Source organism: Episyrphus balteatus, chromosome 3 (genome assembly GCF_945859705.1).
Source record: "Episyrphus balteatus chromosome 3, idEpiBalt1.1, whole genome shotgun sequence".
Classification (NCBI taxonomy): Eukaryota; Metazoa; Arthropoda; class Insecta; order Diptera; family Syrphidae; genus Episyrphus; species Episyrphus balteatus.
In genome coordinates, this window is record NC_079136.1 from 123,557,068 (window position 1) to 123,577,853 (window position 20,786).

The 20,786-nt window shown below is 38.4% G+C and overlaps 1 protein-coding gene across 1 annotated transcript in view; it reads right to left on the reverse strand.

Moving 5' to 3' along the window:
* Positions 1-20,786, reverse strand: part of LOC129915221 (uncharacterized) — a 48,149-nt gene that overhangs the window by 26,061 nt on the left and 1,302 nt on the right. Inside the window, exons 2-5 of the mRNA XM_055994701.1 lie at positions 1,237-1,411; positions 1,056-1,173; positions 295-983; positions 69-237 (exon numbers count right to left, since the gene is read on the reverse strand). Of these exons, the coding sequence (XP_055850676.1) occupies positions 69-237; positions 295-983; positions 1,056-1,173; positions 1,237-1,411 (1,151 nt within the window). The remainder of the gene's footprint in view (positions 1-68; positions 238-294; positions 984-1,055; positions 1,174-1,236; positions 1,412-20,786) is intronic.

Consider the following 20,786-nt stretch of genomic DNA (forward strand, 5'->3'; position numbering starts at 1 on the left):
TTTTATTAAAATTCTTAAAAACTAATAAAAAATATTACAAAAACAAAAGAATAAAAATGCAATTCTACATGTGAGATATTTTATGTGCACCAGGATAACGTATTTCATCATACAAATGACTATCAACACTGCCTTTTCGTGATTTCGGAATTACCGAATAAAGAGATTCTTTACGTGCATAACAGTAAGGAGGCTTGACAACGGTATTATTGGTCGGACAGTCATAGAATTCAGGACCTATAAAATAAAAAAAAGCTGTTATTTTAGGTTCTTAAAAATTTTTCTTATTCTCACCATCAACTTTATTTCGAATAATTTGAGTAAAAGCTGGGAGATCTGGCAGAGGCTTAGTAAAAGCCTTCGAATTCGGATCAACATCAGGATCAGAAGGACCTCCTGGCATAACATCTCGTTTGAAATTGAACTTCTTATAGATTATCAAAAATCCCAAAGCTAAAAACACCATAATACACAGCAGAACCACCAACAAAACTGTGAGTATCCTTGATTCCGAATCGAGACTTGGCAACCCTGCTTCATAAATTCGAGTTTCATTCGCATCACCAGAACCTTTCAACTGCTCCTGTTGCCAATTAGTTATAACATGAATAACTTCTGGGGTCTTTACACCTCCACCCGGCTGATGGACAATTATCGATGGAGTTGGATGATCTGGTGGCTTAATCAAAATAACTTCCTGAACGGTTTTCGAAGTTGTTGCATCAAGAATCGTGTCCGGAACAAGGTAAGTTACTGTTTCAGTTGTGCCAAGATTTTTTGCTATTCGATTGAGATTCTGGGTAATATTGACAATTGTTGAATTTAAACTTTCAATCATTGAGGTTGTGACATTGGCTGGAAGGGTATTGTTACTTTCGTCGACAAGACAATCACCGGTTTGTGGATTGCAACGATTCGAACTGCAATTACATGTTTTTTTGCACATTACACCATGAAGTCCTTGAGGGCAGGGTAATTCACACCTTTTTTTGTTAATAATAGAAAAAGAGGTTATTTTTTAACTTGAGGCAGTACAAATTTGGTAACAATTTTACCTTTCACCAGTCCAGCCTGATGTACAGTGACAAATTCCAGATCGATTATCGCAAACCGATTGATTACGACAGCGACAGACATTCCTGCAGGCATCACCCCAACGATCATGACTGCATCCTTAAAGTCAGAAGGAAAAGTATTTTAGTATTTTTTTTATAAGAAAATAAGAAAAAAACTAACTTTGTGTACAATGCTTGCCCATATAACCAGCATCACATTGGCATTCATTTGGTGAATGACAATAACCACGACCGCAACCGCCACGACAAATTGGCTTACAGATTGTTTCATTTATTGAAGTTATCCCAGCATAACCATCACAGCAATATCGTATTGTTCGTGTTTTTGTGATATTCTTGAATTAAAGAAAAAAAAAACAAAAACAATAAATCAAAAAAAAATTTGAAAAAGTATTCAAAAATAAACGATCAAATGATTTCATTCATAAAACTCTGAATTTCAAAGATGCCTATGAGTATGCAATGCTTAGTAGAATTTTATTGCCATACAGGTACAAATTTAACGGAAAAAGTGATGACACTTTTGCTTTGTTTGTGAAAATCATAAAATTTGATAGAAAGAAAAAAATTTTAAAATCATAATTTAACGTCAATATAAGGTATGAGTGATTTTGCATGCAATGTCACACCCGATACAAAAATATGTCACACATGTTATGTAAACGTAATAAAATCTTCTTTCATATTGAAAACGAAAACAACGACTTTTCATGACTAAATCGATTTTTTAACGTCACACCCGTTACATAAAATCTTAAAAAAATTGTGACGTAACAAGACAGGCTAGCATAATGTAATTTTAAAAATATTTTTACTGGGTGTTAAAGCTATTAAACACCTTATTTAGTGAATAATACACAGCTTGAGAACAAAAAATGAAGAAATAGTGTCACACCCGTTACATTTGCAAAAATCGTATGAGGGCTCAAAAATTTTCCAATGAATAGAAATAATATTTTCCAATGTATGTATGTATGTATATATGTACATTATACATATTTACAAAACAAAATGAAATTTTAAGTTTTGAAAAATTTTTGGCGAAAAAAGCAGCTATTGCAAAGCTCCAAGCAATGAAAGTTTGGATGCTAATAACTCAGCAGAAAGACCTCCAAGAAATTTTTGGTTTTCAGTAATGAATAGAGATTAGAGAGACCTTTCTTTTGATGTATCAATCGATTATTTTAGAAGAAATTTTTGAAAATTCGTTTTTCTTAGGCAAGGGGTACCCCTTACATTTTTTTTTTCGAAAATCTGAAAAATATAGATTTGCAATTTTTTAAGCTAAATGCATGGGCTTGTTTACTGTCAACTCATATCTGCAAACCAAAACTTATTTAAAAATTAAAACTCGTAAAAAATATGCTACCGAATTGAAAAAAAAAAAAACAATATTTGGCTTGCAATAACTTAGCAACCAGACCTCGAAGAAACTTTTGGTTTTCAGGTATGAATGGAGCTCAATGATCCCTTTCCTTCGATGTATCATTCGATGAATTTTTAAAATACTTTTTTTTCGGCAAGGGATACAATTGATTTTTTTTCGAAAATCTGGAAAAAATAAATTTGTAAAATTTTTTCCTAAATGGATACGCTTTGAACTCAAATCTTTAAACCAATAGTTCTTTAGAACTTTAGAACATTTAACCGCCTATTATTTCAAACCATTTTTAATTTTCTTATTAATTTCCATTCTAAACGTTTAAGTAAACATAATTAATATGCAACATGCATCTCAAAAAATCATCTAAAACATTCCATACAAACAACAAAATATCTATCACAAGTACTTCAAGATTCCTTTATAATACATTCTTGCAACTTGTCTGCCTTCAACGATGTTGTTTTGCTCCATATTGTGCACTATACAACTCACATTAATGATAAATTCTCATAAAAAAAAAACTAAAAAAATCATATCTATCAAAGTATCTCTGTCTCACGAGACTGGTGGCAAGACGACGACGGACGACATTTAAAACGGAAACCTTCCAAATCTCTTTCAAATTGACAGGCCATTACTTAAGTTACATTTTCCGGTTATGCAACTGGGTAAGGAGATCGTTAAAAATTACCGTTGTCAAATGTATGTTTCTATATTATATTGTCTCTCTATTCTGTCTGGTCTGTCTTGTGTGTGAATGTGTGCAATTCTGCAAAACGGAAGTTGCACTAAAAATTTTAGTTAAAAATGACGTTAAGCTCTACATTGCGAACTGTGCAGTGTATATATGCCGGTGGCAGTTTGTAGTTTTTTAAACGATCGCGCAAAACTGGTCCAACTGGAAATTTTGACAGCAAAACGATCGCAGTATAAAATACAAAAATTAAAAACTATACCACACCGGAGCATATAATTCAAAACGATTCCAATCTGTGATTATATCCAAATCCAAAGTCTGGGAAAGAAAAGTGGAGCATTTTGCTTGCATATGTCTACTCTTCAAAATTGGTCAATATCCGGGGTGTGCGCAAATTATGTTGAATATCTAGACGTTATGCATATCAAAAACATGAGAGATTGTATTTTTTTTCCTTTCGCCAAGATGCTAACGATAACTAAGTTTTAATCTAATTGAAGAGGTAATTTCTGTATTGTTTAACTTAACACCCACCCTAGGTACTTTAATATATACAAAATTTCTAAGACTACTATGCGCCCCCACAGACCACAATTCTGAACAGCCTTTGGACACGCAATCGATCTTCATATTGTGCGACCCTTCACGATTATAATCATTTTTGTTGAAGGGAGAGTCGCCAAATCTCTTCATAAATCTTCAAGCTATCATCATGTATAAGTTTCCAGCAATTTTCCACGCCTTCCCTTCATCATAGCTTCTCAATGAATTAATCGTCGACAATTTTGCCTTGGAGCAAGACATAACTTGGTACACTGGTGTGATGATGGGGATATGATATATGAATCATTTAAGGTTTATAATCTTGAGCTTGGAAATTATGAATTGAGCAATTTCAAATTAGCGAAGTAAGTGTTGATGGTGGAGATCAATTGTGAGAATGTACATAAATTAATCTGAAGAACTTGTAGCCAAAAGGTGTTAGTGTTGTTCTAAAATATTTGATTAGTTTTTCGTACATTTCAACGTAAAGTTTGGTTGTGTCAAAATTTCTTCAGTTGAATTTGGTGATTCGATTCCATGAGAATCACAAAGAACGAAGTGACATTTTTTTCTTTGTTAGAAAATGGTTACATTGAAATGCTTGCAATTTGGAAACCACTCAATCGATTTTGAAATTTATGGTCTTTAAATGTTGCCAGGAATTTAAGATTTATTTGGTAAACATTTTTTACACATTTAAGGGAAAATAAACAATACAAATTTGCTGAAGCAATTTGTCGTTCAATTAAAGAAAATTCATTAAATGGCTCCATAACAGAGTAGTAAAAAAATTATATGTATTACCTATTCTAATGTATATTTGTTTTGCATTACAAATTTAATAAGAAAAATATTTTTTTTGAAATTGAAAATATTATGCATTAAAAAAAAAAATACGAATGCAAATGAAAAATATTTGCATTGAAAATAAAATTTTTCATGCAAATAAAAATATTTTGTATAAAAAAATAATTTTATTGCAAAAAAATCAATGCAAAATGTGTGCATAAAATATTTATTTTTAAATATTCGTCGAGTTTCTTACAATTTTGTCTATTTGACTATACACTCACTTTCAACTATAATATTGATTTTTATTTGCAATAATTTTTGTATTGCAAAATATTTTTATATGCATAACATTATTTTTTTTATTGACAATATTTTTCGGTAGCAAAAAATTAAAATTTTGTTTTAATTCAATTTTTTTTCAGTTGCAATAATATTTTTTTTTCAAATTTTTTTTTATTTGCAATGTTTCGTTAAAAGTGTTTCAAACTTTAATATGAGACCTGTAACGCTTCAGTAAGACTTCAGTAAGAATTCGGTAGGACTTCTGTAAGACTTCAGTAAAACTTCTGTAAGAGTTCAATACGACCTCAGAAAGAATTCAGTAAGACTATATTTATACTTCAAGTATACTTCAGTAAGACTTCAATAAGGCTTCAGTAAAACTTTAGTAAAGCTTCAAGAAGACTTCAGTAAGAAGTAAGTAAGGGAAAAGCTTCCATCAATAACACCTCATTAAGGCTTAAATAGGACTTCAGAAAGACTTTATAGTAAAACTAAAATAAGACTTCAGTGTGAATGTACTAAAATTAAGTAAAACTTCAGTTTTCAGTAAGCGAATTTACTTAAGTAAACTGAAAAGGAACTTCGAAAAGACTTATTTAACAGTTTTCTAGCAGTTAAAAAAAAAATGGTAAGATATAAGCTTAAATATTCAAAGAATAATAATATAATAATAAATAAATAAATTATTGTCTTTTTTTTTAAGATTTACATAAATCGCATGCAAAGAAACGGAACCTTAATAAAGCTTCTGTTAAGATTTTTTAAGACGTTTTTGACACCAAAGCGTTACCGTAGTTGGAATGTACAACAAACTATCTTTTTTTGATGTGTCATTCTATAAAGTTTTCTTTAACTCTTGAACTTTTAATAAATGTCTGCATAGTGATTCCTCATCAACATGATGCACCTGCCATAACAGGGTTTCCTTAAAATGACGTCAATAAAATAAAAAGGTGTCTTGTTATGTGTCTTTGACTGCACCGAGTTCCCATATGGCAAATTTGTAAAAAAAAGTTTGCTTATCAAGTATAGACAATCAATTAACACGAATACAAGTAATTTTTACTTAAACAATTTCAAATATTCAGGACTATATGTGTTTTGATAGGTTTTTTTTTTTTTTTTTTTGTTGTCTGCTGTTCACCTCGTCCCCAATATGAGAAATAGTATTTCATATTTTTTTTTTTATCAATATAAAAAACCACATAAATAGACTTGCTATATTTAAACGTGCTTATAATTTCACTAATCCAGTTTTATGTTTACAATATTTTTACGCTAGTTATTTCCTTCTTTGCTTATTTCACAAAACTAACTTTTGAAGCAAAAACAAACTTGTGTGTGCGCGCGATTTATATAATTTTACTTGTTTACACAAAAATACCGGAGCGCCAAAGTTGTTATTATGCTCTATTTTGAACACCATTTACAAACGGGCTATGAGTTTGCAAAAGGATTATCCTACTGTTTGTTGGAGAAAAAATGTGCTTCATAAAAAAATACCACCTTCGAGCTTTTAGAGACTTGTCTTTTGATAAATGATGTTTTTAAAGAATGTTTCTTACATCATTTGACAGGTTTCTTCATTCTGAATTCATTATTGTTAACCAAGACTTTTTTCGAGGCTTGGTTCCGAAGATATCGTCATCCAAAGTTAGTTATTTATTATTTTAATCGATTTTGTTTATCTTAAAGCTTTTATTGACTTTATCCATTAAAATGATCTGAAAATATCCTCTAACAGTTTTTATAATTATTATCTTCTTCTCTCCACATTCCTAGATCCGCGCTCGGCACATGTTACATATCCTGACCATATTTGTCTATGGGTATTGCAATTATGTGCATGCATCGCGTTCGACGCCATGCATCACGCACCTAATTTGATTGAGAAAAACCTGATTTGATGCGTGATGTTGGTATTGCCCCGTGCGGCAGTGCCAGCATAGTATTTTTCCCCATCCCACATGGAAACACAGCCACCATCGAACCAAGCGAAAGATGATGACTTAACACTCTTTAGCCCTAGATGAAAGTGAAACTGTCGATGCAAGGTATGATGATGTATGATGATGATGATGATGCTGCAACACATTCGGTGAAGGAACTTTGCTTCGCATCATTGAGATTCGGCTTCAAATTTCAGGAAATCTAAACTATATAACGGTATAATGGTGTTATAGTTTGTTTGATATCAAATTCTTCGGCAGCATCATCGTCGTCGTCGTGCGTGTTGAGGAGCGGATGAGGAAATTCTTTGAGATATAGTTTGTCTGGTTTTGAGTTGTTGGTTGATGGGTGGCTTCGCGGTACACGACACATTATTATATGATGGGTGGGTAAAGTTGTGTAATTTTTCTGGGGCGCAGAGTGTCTGGTTGGTTTAGTTTTGAAATTATATTTGTGTGTGAAAAAAAGATGCATTTCAAGAGACAGTAGTAAGTTGTTTCGAAGGCAAATTAGTGTCAACTTGATACAAGATTGTCAATTAAGCCTACTCAATTTAGTTTACATTTGTCGTTTTAAACGTCTTCGTTGCTTGATTTAGTGGATCCTTTCACATAGACAAGGCAAATCCTGCAACATTATTTTGTTATGGCACAAGTTTGCGGATGAAATTTTAAATCCGGTGATTATATTGGAGGAGTTTTGAATCGTCTCGATTTTATTCCTGTTTCTAGGGACTCTGCACCTTTCACTTGGTCTCGAGATAATTTTTCCACTTTTATGTCGATATTTTTTAGATTGTGCTATGGCATTCACCGCGGTGATAACCAGTCGCAGAAGATCGCCATTTTTTCCCAACATTAAAAAAAAAAAAAAAAAAAATGATAAAATTTTGTACACTTGGAACAGTGCCGGATTAACCATGTCATGGGCCTCTAGGCAAAATAATTCTTGGGCCCTTTTCCGATGCTTTTTTAATATCATAAGCAATTTTTAAGTTTGGTTAGAAATTTGTGCAGGTAACTTACTAGAGACTAATCGGATATAATCTGGTGTCCTATCATGTCATTTTATAAATGTAAACTAAAAGATTTGAAATAACTATAATAAATATTGTAGTGATATCTCAACAAAAAAATTTTAGCAACTTGATGGTTCACAGATAAATTTTATTAACGATAAGTTATTAGAAAATATATTAGATTCAAAAGGTATAACTAGGTATACCTATCCCGACTTTTCACGAGTCGATTTTAACCACATGATATGTCTCACGGCTTAAGTCGACTAGGACTCTAGTATGGGGATTGTCACTTTAGTCGCGTGCGGCTTACGTTCACACGACTCGACTGACGCCAAAAAGCTTCGCCGCACGGCAAAAATCGACTCGTTATAAGTCGGCATTACGGTTTCATTATAAAACTGGAAAGAGAAATCATGAGAAAAAGTTTCAATTTTGATTTTATTATTATTATAGACAAGGCAAATTACTCAAAACAGAGATCCGCAAAACAGTTCCAAAGCCGGAACGAACATGGAACGATGGAACGGTTCTTTTTTCGGTCGGAACAAGTTCCTGGAACTAGTTCCGCGGAACTATCTAGAATTTAAGTTTTTTTTTTTCAATAAAATGCATCAAGATAAGAAATAGTATGAATTTGAATATTTTTTCCTGATCCTGGAACTGGAACTATTAATGTAGTTCCATGTCCGTGAGCATGATTCATAAGAAAGTAGTTGTGGTTTTGGTTTGTGAATTTTTGGCGATCAACTCGTTCGCATCCATGTGTGTTGGCTTTGGATGAGAATTCTATGACATGCGTGTGTGTATTGTGTATTTCAAACAGAGACAGAGATATATTCGCATTTGTTTTGTTTCTTGTTCCTCTTCTTCTTTCTTTCTATTGTGTGTGGCTGTGTCTGAACGATGGAACTGTTTAAATTAATTTTGGGGAAATAGTGGAACTAGTTCCGAGTGAGGAACTAGTTCCAGGAACTATTTGGCTGCGGAACTATCCATCTATAGTCTGAAACGTGTCCGAAACGCGTCCAAAACGCTTCTGAAACGCGTCTGAAACGCGTCTGAAATGCGTCCAAAACGCGTCCAAAACGCATCTGAAACGCGCCCAAAACGTGCCTAAAACGCTTCCAAAACGCATCTGAAACGCGCCCAAAACGCATCTGAAACGCGTCCAAAACGCGTCTGAAACTTGTCCAAAACGCGTCTGAAACACGTCTGAAACGCGTCCGAAACACGTCCAAAACGCGTCTGAAATGAGCCCAAAACACGTCTGAAACGCGTCCAAAACGCGTCTGAAACGCGTCCAAAACGCTTCTGAAACGCGTCTGAAACGCGTCCAAAACGCGTCCGAAACGCGTCCAAAACGCGTCCAAAACGCGCCTGAAACGCATCTGAAACGCGCCCAAAACGCGTCTGAAACGCGTCCAAAACGCGTCTGAAACGCGTCCAAAACGCATCTAAAACGCGTCCGAAACGCATCCAAAACGCGTCCAAAACGCGTCTGAAACGCATCTGAAACGCGTCCGAAACGCGTCCGAAACGCGTCCAAAACGTGTCCAAAACGCGTCCAAAACGCGTCTGAAACGCGTCCAAAACGCGTCTGAAACGCGTCCAAAACACGTCTGAAACGCGTCCAAAACGCATCTGTAACGCGCCCAAAACGCGCCTAAAACGCGCCCAAAACGCGTCTAAAACGCGTCTGGAACGCGTCCGAAACGCGTCCGAAACGCGTCTGAAACGCGTCCAAAACGCGTCTGAAACGCGTCCAAAACGCGTCTGAAACGCGTCCAAAACACGTCTGAAACGCGTCCAAAACGCATCTGTAACGCGCCCAAAACGCGCCTAAAACGCGCCCAAAACGCGTCTAAAACGCGTCTGGAACGCGTCCGAAACGCGTGCGAAACGCGTCCGAAACGCGTCTGAAACGCGTCCGAAACGCGTCCAAATCACGTCTGAAACGCGTCCAAAACGCATCTGTAACGCGCCCAAAACGCGCCTAAAACGCGCCCAAAACGCGTCCAAAACGCATCTGTAACGCGCCCAAAACGCGCCTAAAACGCGCCCAAAACGCGTCTAAAACGCGTCTGGAACGCGTCCGAAACGCGTCCGAAACGCGTCTGAAACGCGTCCGAAACGCGTCCGAAACGCGTCCGAAACGCGTCTGAAACGCGTCCGAAACGCGTGTGAATCAAGTCCGCGTCCAAAACGCGTCTGAAACGCGTCTGAAACGCGTCCGAAACGCGTCCAAAACGCTTCTGAAACGCGTCTGAAACGCGTCTGAAATGCGTCCAAAACGCATCTGAAACGCGCCCAAAACGCGCCTAAAACGCTTCCAAAACGCGCCCAAAACGCATCTGAAACGCGTCCAAAACGCGTCTGAAACTTGTCCAAAACGCGTCTGAAACACGTCTGAAACGCGTCCGAAACACGTCCAAAACGCGTCTGAAATGAGCCCAAAACACGTCTGAAACGCGTCCAAAACGCGTCTGAAACGCGTCCAAAACGCTTCTGAAACGCGTCCGAAACGCGTCCAAAACGCATCTGAAACGCGTCCAAAACGCATCTGTAACGCGTCCAAAACGCGTCTGAAACGCGTCCAAAACGCGTCCAAAACGCGTCTGAAACGCATCTGAAACGCGCCCAAAACGCGCCTAAAACGCTTCCAAAACGCATCTGAAACGCGCCCAAAACGCATCTGAAACGCGTCCAAAACGCGTCTGAAACTTGTCCAAAACGCGTCTGAAACACGTCTGAAACGCGTCCGAAACACGTCCAAAACGCGTCTGAAATGAGCCCAAAACACGTCTGAAACGCGTCCAAAACGCGTCTGAAACGCGTCCAAAACGCTTCTGAAACGCGTCCGAAACGCGTCCAAAACGCATCTGAAACGCGTCCAAAACGCGTCTGAAACGCGTCCAAAACGCATCTGAAACGCGTCCAAAACGCATCTGAAACGCGTCCAAAACGCATCTGAAACGCGTCCAAAACGCGTCTGAAACGCGTCCAAAACGCATCTGAAACGCGTCCGAAACGCATCCAAAACGCGTCCAAAACGCGTCTGAAACGCATCTGAAACGCGCCCAAAACACATCTGAAACGCGTCCAAAACGCGTCTGAAACTTGTCCAAAACGCGTCTGAAACACGTCTGAAACGCGTCCGAAACACGTCCAAAACGCGTCTGAAATGAGCCCAAAACACGTCTGAAACGCGTCCAAAACGCGTCTGAAACGCGTCCAAAACGCTTCTGAAAACGCGTCCGAAACGCGTCCAAAACGCATCTGAAACGCGCCCAAAACGCATCTGAAACGCGTCCAAAACGCGTCTGAAACTTGTCCAAAACGCGTCTGAAACACGTCTGAAACGCGTCCGAAACACGTCCAAAACGCGTCTGAAATGAGCCCAAAACACGTCTGAAACGCGTCCAAAACGCGTCTGAAACGCGTCCAAAACGCTTCTGAAACGCGTCCGAAACGCGTCCAAAACGCATCTGAAACGCGTCCAAAACGCGTCTGAAACGCGTCCAAAACGCATCTGAAACGCGTCCGAAACGCATCCAAAACGCGTCCAAAACGCGTCTGAAACGCATCTGAAACGCGTCCGAAACGCGTCCGAAACGCGTCCAAAACGTGTCCAAAACGCGTCCAAAACGCGTCTGAAACGCGTCCAAAACGCGTCTGAAACGCGTCCAAAACGCGTCTGAAACGCGTCCAAAACACGTCTGAAACGCGTCCAAAACGCATCTGTAACGCGCCCAAAACGCGCCTAAAACGCGCCCAAAACGCGCCTAAAACGCGCCCAAAACGCGTCCAAAACACGTCTGAAACGCGTCCAAAACGCGTCTGAAACGCGTCCAAAACGCTTCTGAAACGCGTCCGAAACGCGTCCAAAACGCATCTGAAACGCGTCCAAAACGCATCTGTAACGCGTCCAAAACGCGTCTGAAACGCGTCCAAAACGCGTCCAAAACGCGTCTGAAACGCATCTGAAACGCGCCCAAAACGCGCCTAAAACGCTTCCAAAACGCATCTGAAACGCGCCCAAAACGCATCTGAAACGCGTCCAAAACGCGTCTGAAACTTGTCCAAAACGCGTCTGAAACACGTCTGAAACGCGTCCGAAACACGTCCATAACGCGTCTGAAATGAGCCCAAAACACGTCTGAAACGCGTCCAAAACGCGTCTGAAACGCGTCCAAAACGCTTCTGAAACGCGTCCGAAACGCGTCCAAAACGCATCTGAAACGCGTCCAAAACGCGTCTGAAACGCGTCCAAAACGCATCTGAAACGCGTCCGAAACGCATCCAAAACGCGTCCAAAACGCGTCTGAAACGCATCTGAAACGCGTCCGAAACGCGTCCGAAACGCGTCCAAAACGTGTCCAAAACGCGTCCAAAACGCGTCCAAAACGCGTCCAAAACGCGTCTGAAACGCGTCCGTAACGCGTGTGAATCAAGTCCGCGTCCAAAACGCGTCTGAAACGCGTCTGAAACACGTCTGAAACGCGTCCGAAACACGTCCAAAACGCGTCTGAAATGAGCCCAAAACACGTCTGAAACGCGCCCAAAACGCGTCTGAAACGCGTCCAAAACGCGTCTGAAACGCGTCCAAAACGCGTCTGAAACGCGTCCAAAACACGTCTGAAACGCGTCCAAAACACGTCTGAAACGCGTCCAAAACGCATCTGTAACGCGCCCAAAACGCGCCTAAAACGCGCCCAAAACGCGTCTAAAACGCGTCTGGAACGCGTCCGAAACGCGTCTGAAACGCGTCCAAAACGCGTCTGAAACGCGTCCAAAACGCGTCTGAAACGCGTCCAAAACACGTCTGAAACGCGTCCAAAACGCATCTGTAACGCGCCCAAAACGCACCTAAAACGCGCCCAAAACGCGTCTAAAACGCGTCTGGAACGCGTCCGAAACGCGTGCGAAACGCGTCCGAAACGCGTCTAAAACGCGTCCGAAACGCGTCCAAATCACGTCTGAAACGCGTCCAAAACGCATCTGTAACGCGCCCAAAACGCGCCTAAAACGCGCCCAAAACGCGTCCAAAACGCATCTGTAACGCGCCCAAAACGCGCCTAAAACGCGCCCAAAACGCGTCTAAAACGCGTCTGGAACGCGTCCGAAACGCGTGCGAAACGCGTCCGAAACGCGTCCAAAACGCGTCTGAAACGCGTCCAAAACGCGTCTGAAACGCGTCCAAAACGCGTCTGAAACGCGTCCGAAACGCGTCCAAAACGCGTCTGAAACGCGTCCAAAACGCGTCCGAAACGCGTCCAAAACGCGTCCAAAACGCGCCTGAAACGCATCTGAAACGCGCCCAAAACGCGTCTGAAACGCGTCCAAAACGCGTCTGAAACGCGTCCAAAACGCATCTGAAACGCGTCCGAAACGCGCCCAAATCGCGTCCAAAACGCGTCTGAAACGCGTCTAAAACGCGTCCAAAACGCGTCTGAAACGCGTCCAAAACGCGTCTGAAACGCGTCCGAAACGCGTCCAAAACGCGTCTGAAACTCGTCCAAAACGCGTCTGAAACGCGTCCAAAACGCATCTGAAACGCGTCCAAAACGCATCTGAAACGCGTCCAAAACGCATCTGTAACTCGTCCAAAACGCGCCTAAAACGCGCCCAAAACGCGTCTAAAACGCGTCTGGAACGCGTCCAAAACGCGTCCAAAACGCGCCTGAAACGCATCTGAAACGCGCCCAAAACGCGTCTGAAACGCGTCCAAAACGCGTCTGAAACGCGTCCAAAACGCGTCCAAAACGAATCTGTAACGCGCCCAAAACGCGCCTAAAACGCGCCCAAAACGCGTCTAAAACGCGTCTGGAACGCGTCCGAAACGCGTCCGAAACGCGTCTGAAACGCGTCCAAAACGCGCCTGAAACGCATCTGAAACGCGTCCAAACGCGTCTGAAACTTTTCCAAAACGCGTCTGATACACGTCCGAAACACGTCCAAAACGCGTCTGAAACGCGTCCAAAACGCATCTGAAACGCGCCCAAAACGCGTGTGAATCAAGTCCGCGTCCAAAACGCGTCTGAAACGCGTCTAAAACGCGTCCAAAACGCGTCTGAAACGCGTCCGAAACGCGTCCAAAACGCGTCTGAAACGCGTCCAAAACGCGTCTGAAACGCGTTAAAAACGCATCTGAAACGCGTCCAAAACGCGTCCAAAACGCGCCTGAAACGCATCTGAAACGCGCGCAAAACGCGCCTGAAACGCGTCTAAAACGCGTCCAAAACGCGTCTGAAACGCGTCCAAAACGCGTCTGAAACGCGTCCGAAACGCGTCCAAAACGCGTCTGAAACTCGTCCAAAACGCGTCTGAAACGCGTCCAAAACGCGTCTGAAACGCGTCCGAAACGCGTCCAAAACGCGTCTGAAACGCGTCCAAAACGCGCCTGAAACGCATCTGAAACGCGTCCAAACGCGTCTGAAACTTTTCCAAAACGCGTCTGATACACGTCCGAAACACGTCCAAAACGCGTCTGAAACGCGTCCAAAACGCATCTGAAACGCGCCCAAAACGCGTGTGAATCAAGTCCGCGTCCAAAACGCGTCTGAAACGCGTCTAAAACGCGTCCAAAACGCGTCTGAAACGCGTCCGAAACGCGTCCAAAACGCGTCTGAAACGCGTCCAAAACGCGTCTGAAACGCGTTAAAAACGCATCTGAAACGCGTCCAAAACGCGTCCAAAACGCGCCTGAAACGCATCTGAAACGCGCCCAAAACGCTTCTGAAACGCGTCCGAAACGCGTCTAAAACGCGTCCAAAACACGTCCGAAATGCGTCAAAAACGCGTCCGAAACGCATCTGAAACGCGCCCAAAACGCTTCTGAAACGCGTCCGAAACGCGTCTAAAACGCGTCCAAAACACGTCCGAAACGCGTCCAAAACGCGTCCAAAACGCGCCTGAAACGCATCTGAAACGCGCCCAAAACGCTTCTGAAACGCGTCCGAAACGCGTCTAAAACGCGTCCAAAACGCGTCCAAAACGCGCCTGAAACGCATCTGAAACGCGTCCTAAACGCGTCTGAAACGCGTCCAAAACGCGTCCGAAACGCGTCCAAAACGCGTCCAAAACGCGCCTGAAACGCATCTGAAACGCGCCCAAAACGCTTCTGAAACGCGTCCGAAACGCGTCTAAAACGCGTCCAAAACACGTCCGAAATGCGTCAAAAACGCGTCCGAAACGCTATTTGTTATTTGTGAAAACTATTTTCTCTAAACAATATCTACTACACAAATTCTTCGGCACGCCACAAAAATTTATTTCCACCATCAAAATGCACAGCCTTAGCCTTGTGCATTTAGAAAAAAAAGTAATACAAAAATGACAACAACCACCAATTGATTTGGAAAATAAAGGTATGCTGATTATAAAATTGATAAATTATAAAGTTGTTGATTTTTCTGTCTTTTAGTGGCGATCAATTCCAGACATCATTGACTGAGTTTACAGCAGCTTCAGCCTTGAGCATTTGAAAAAAAAAAATCATAACAAGATACAAAAACTACCACCAAAGTGCAGACTGCAGACGCAGAGTATTTTTTTCTTTTTCCTTTTCTCAACTGGCCAGGCCACAGGCGCGTGCCCAAGGATCTTTTTTTTAAGTGTATTTTGTTTTCAAAAAAAAAAAAACTATTTTGTGTTTTTCCAATAAAATATTAAATAATAGTTTAAAAGAATTGTTTGTTTGTTTTGAAGATTTTTTTATTTTCAGATGAAATTAAAATATGGATTTTAGCAGTACGGATATAAATCCATGAAAGTGCTCCAAATAAGTACTTTAAAAGTACAAGTTTCAGTGCTTTTTCTGTAGGTTAAAAAAGTACTGGAAAATGTACATCAGAACCACTTCCAGAAGTGCTTCGCTGATGCACTTTTGAAGTACATTTGTCTGTACTATTAATGGAGGGGAAATTTATTTCATCTTGCATGCAAGAAAGAGATAGCTGCTTCACGTATTCTTATATACAGAAAGTATATAACTGAGTTTTTTCCCGAGCTCCTATGTTTTTTCAGTGGAAAAGAATTACTTCTTTTACGTACATATTTCACCGGTTTTTTCTGTAGTTCTGCGTTTGCTGGGAAAACACATCTGAAACGCGTCCGAAATGCGTCCAAAACGCGTCCAAAACGCATCCAAAACGCGTTTGAATCGCGTTCAAAACGCGTGTGGGTGGTTTAGTTTTTTTTTTTTAATTGATAACACTGGTCAACAAGGTTTTTGCCACAAGAACCAAAATATAATTTCCTAGTAGTGTTGGATGTGTTGAACTCGAATCTGAAGTCAAAATTTTTTTATTGGCATCCGTTTTTGAAATATTACCGTTAGAAAATGAAAAAAAACGTCATTTTGGTTGTTTTCGAAGTTATGTTTTTATTTGGGGTAGTTCATTATGAATAAATTTGTAACGGTGCCTATATTAACTTCTAACTTCTCTGCATGCACAATCTCAGATTTTTCTGACATATTATCTGATTGCAACATGAAGAGCTTTAATGGCACCATCTCGTTACTAAACTCTGGTTCGATGTCGTTGGAATAATATTCGAATAGACCAGTATTTGTCTTGGTATTTAAATGTGATATATTTTGAGCTGACTGTTCTGGGTTGATTTTCCATTTTTCCCTAATCAAAAATACCGAAAAAAAAAAACAGGAAAAAATCCCTCAATCTGGCATCGCTGGGTTGGGCCCTTCAGGATGGGATGGGAGTCATAATTCATTATCAACACATGTATATTAAGGGTACCCAAAACCCCTTTAGTGCGCGCTCATTATAAAAAAAAAAAAAAAAAAAAATAGAAGATCAGTGGTAGAAGTAGAAGATCATGTGGTAATTATAGTACTAGATCAACTCATGAGTAAACCAATGAAACGGGGCTAATGTTTAATGATTTGCAAACGTTTTTTTATTCTTCTTTTTTCTTATTTTTACTAATACAAATGTAATGCTGTTTTTTATTGAAGGTACAACTCCAAGAAATTTTGGTTGTTCGTAGTCGGGGCGAGGGGCCCCTAGCTGAAGTGGGGCCCCTAGGCAGCTGCCTAGTTTGCCTTGAGGCTAATCCGGCACTGACTTGGAAACGTCTGACTGTTAGAGTCTTGACTCGGGAGTATCCTATAAAAGTGTTACACCTTTTTGTCAAACTCAGTGATAAGCATTCGGCGAGACTTGACCGGTTTTTGCAATCATTCATATTTTAAAAGTCTATGTTCTGTCTGTTCATTCAATAAGTTCATTGTTCTCATCCTTCATAGCTCTTTCAACTAGGGTGGGTCAAAACATCGAAATTCTTTTTTTTTTATTTGGTACTCCAAAAAATCGATTGCTAGACCCCTCTAGGATATACACACCAAATATGAGCTCTTTATATTAATGGGAAGGTCCTCCGCTTTGCAATTTTCCATTTTTACATCAAGCTTCTACTAAAAAAAAATAATTTTTTTATTAATTGACTTTTTAGCAAATTTCTTTTCATATTCTTGTAGGAAATTGAACGCTCTACAAAAAAGGCCTTATACACTTTTTTTCGTTTATCTAACCGTTGAATAGATATTTGAGGTCCAAAAATAGAGAAAATCTTTAAAAATTCGTTTTTTGTTCTTAATTATGTAACAAATTGAAAAATTATAATATTCAAACGCGCAAGACAAATTCTTTTTGCAAATTGATTGCTCCACAAAAAAGGTCAATAACTTTTTTCATTAATCTAACCATTCTAAAGATATTCGAGGTCAAAGTTAAAAAAAAATATAAAAACATTTTATATTTTTAAAAAATTTCCAATTCACTGAAACTTCATTATTTTCAAATAAACAAGATATATTCTTGTAGGGGCTTAAACGTTCTACAAAAAATTCCTTGGAATCAAATTGATTGCTTTAACCGTTAAGAAGATATTCGTATCCAAACCAATGCTCACTGATTTCAATAGTTTTCTTATGACCCGTATGCATTGCGATTTGGATACGAATATCTTCTAAACGGTTAAAGCAATCAATTTGATTCCAAGGAATTTTTTGTAATACGTTTAAGCCCCTACAAGAATATATCTTGCTAATTTGAAAATAATGAAGTTTCAGTGAATTGGAAATTTTTTAAAAATATAAAATGTTTTTATATTTTTTTTTAACTTTGACCTCGAATATCTTTAGAATGGTTAGATTAATGAAAAAAGTTATTAAGACCTTTTTTGTGGAGCAATCAATTTGCAAAAAGAATTTGTCTTGCGCGTTTGATTATTATAATTTTTCAATTTGTTACAAAATTAAGAACAAAAAACGAATTTTTAAAGATTTTCTCTATTTTTGGACCTCAAATATCTATTCAACGGTTAGATAAACGAAAAAAGTGTATAAGGCCTTTTTTGTAGAGCGTTCAATTTCCTACAAGAATATGAAAAGAAATTTGCTAAAAAGTCAATTAATAAAAAAATTATTTTTTTTTAGTAGAAGCTTGATGTAAAAATGGAAAATTGCAAAGCGGAGGACCTTCCCATTAATATAAAGAGCTCATATTTGGTGTGTATATCCTAGAGGGGTCTAGCAATCGATTTTTTGGAGTACCAAATCAAAAAAAAAAATTTAGATTTTTTTGACCCACCCTACTTTCAACACTTAATACTACCTACCTACGCAGTTAACTAGGAAGTCTTAATAATAAATAAAACAATATCAAAGTATTTGTGTTCTCATTGCACCGCAAAAACTGGCACTTTCAATATTGGTGCCATGCTGTGATGTGGGACTCCATCCAGTTCATTGCCTTTTTCAAATACTGTGTCTTCTGGCCACGCAGTCCACAATCTCCTTTTGTCTTCGCACTATATAGAAGTACCATTACCGACTGATTGGCTGCAAATGGTTACCCTGCATTCGCATTGTAAATATCTGCTGATGCGAATTGTGGTGATGCATCTGTGCGGTGGCTTTTATTAACGCCGAACTGCACCGACTACCGCTCGCACCGATTAGAGAGATGTAATTGTCTCAAAATGTTTCCTTGTCGCACAGAGCCTCTTGGCTACCGCACAGACAAAATCATCACAATGAAATGTGAATATTTTTTTGTTGACTACTTTACACTCTACAACAACACGCCTTGACAACTACTGAAATGGTGCCTGTGGTAAAGTTAATTGTGCCGGGACCCAATACGACAACGACTAGCTACTAAACAATATCTCTGATTTTTGCCTTTTGTTTAATCTCGAGCTCGATGGAGGAGATTTTTTATTTAACAGGAATGGATTTCTTTCTTCCTGGTCAAGCGGGCATGCCTGAATTTTTTAAAGTTTGTGCATTTTTTATTACAATATGCGTTAATAGGTTTTCATTGGTAGCTCAATTAGAGAGAGGCAAACGTGTGACATAACTGGGTCACACGTTTGCTCTTATGTTAAAAAAGGATTAGAAATTTAGTTTTAAAACTAAATTTTTTTCTAACAATATAACTTTTAGTTAGTTATAAAAACAAAGTATGCCATTTAATTTCTTGTAGGTATAACAAAGAATTTTTAGAATTTTCTTTTTTTTTTTGAAAATCGTTTGATTTTTTTAAATAGTTGTTTTTTTTTTTTTAATTTAAAACTAAAAAAAATATTTCGTATCTACCTATGAAACCATAGTTTCAATTAAATGCATTCATTCGTTTTTGAAAAATTGATTTTTCAAAAAAAAAAAAAAAGGTGAACTTTTTTTATAAATTCAAAAATTATTTTTTCGATTTCAACATAATATAAAAAAAAAACTTTTATTTTCTACTTTTCAATTTTTTTATATTTTTCAATATTGATATTGATTTTTTGAACTCGATCAAATTTCATTAAAAAAAATCAAAAAAACATTTATTTTTATGTTCTCAGCCTATCAAATCAATTTTTTTGTTTGACAACCTATACAAAATTTTATACACTGTGAAAGCTTATTATTTCACCTTTCATATGACTTATTAATCTCATTTCAAAGATGCCTACAAGAGAAGTTAGAATTTTTTAAAATCAATCATGTCGAATTTCCAGACTCAGATTACATTACTTCCCACACTGGTGGCTGTTCGGGGGGCTCTTGTTGATCTCCACTGGTGTTTTGAGGTTTTTCGCAAGTTTCTTGATTTAACATTGTGTAGCTTGTAGTTAGTCTACCGTTATGTGTGATATACCAAATGAAAGGTAATTGTATCAGGATGCTCATAAAAGTTTAATAAAATTTCTATCTGCTCTTGGTTAAAAGTTATAGCCTGTTGAATTCTAAAATTTTATTTTACCGTTATCTCAAAATTATGTTTACGAAAATGATTGAAACTTCGCACACATATAGTCGAAGTCATGTTATATCTTTACTTTATATACTTTATTCCTGTATCTATTAAAGAAAAAAAGATAAAAATAAAAAACGATGAAAATCGGTTAAAAACGGTCAAAAAACGTGTTTTTTAAAAACTTGTTTCTTCCGTTATTCAGTCAAAACTCATTAAACGATTCCAATTTTTTGCACATGTATGCATAAGGCCAAAAGCTGCATGTCCTATAAGATTGAGATTTTTTAAACGCTCAAAAAAAAGGTAAAAATCAGAAATTACCCAAAAATACCCCTAAAAAACAAGGTGTTTTTCAAAAATTCATATTTCGAAACGCAGATTGTTGGAAAAAAATCCGCATGAGAAGCCTAATTTTTTTCCCTTATCTTTCACCTGGCATCTTTAGAATTGTCAAAAAAAATTTCCTTTACCCAAAATCATCATTTTGTCATAGCCCCAACACGTGTACAACGTTCAAACAAAACGTTATAGCTTAGTTTCAAAATTTTTTTAGAATTTTTTCTTAAATGCAGTTATTCTTAAATTAATCTCATCTACCTCTTGTATGTGATGATAATTTCCTAAGAATACGAATCGCGTTTTTCGAAATTTGAAATAACAATTTATTTTATTTTTTTAAAATAATGTTAAAAATGATTAATTTCCATCAAGTGGTAACTATTGCTCTATTGAGCATTACAATAAATTCAGTTTGAATGACTTGATCTATTAC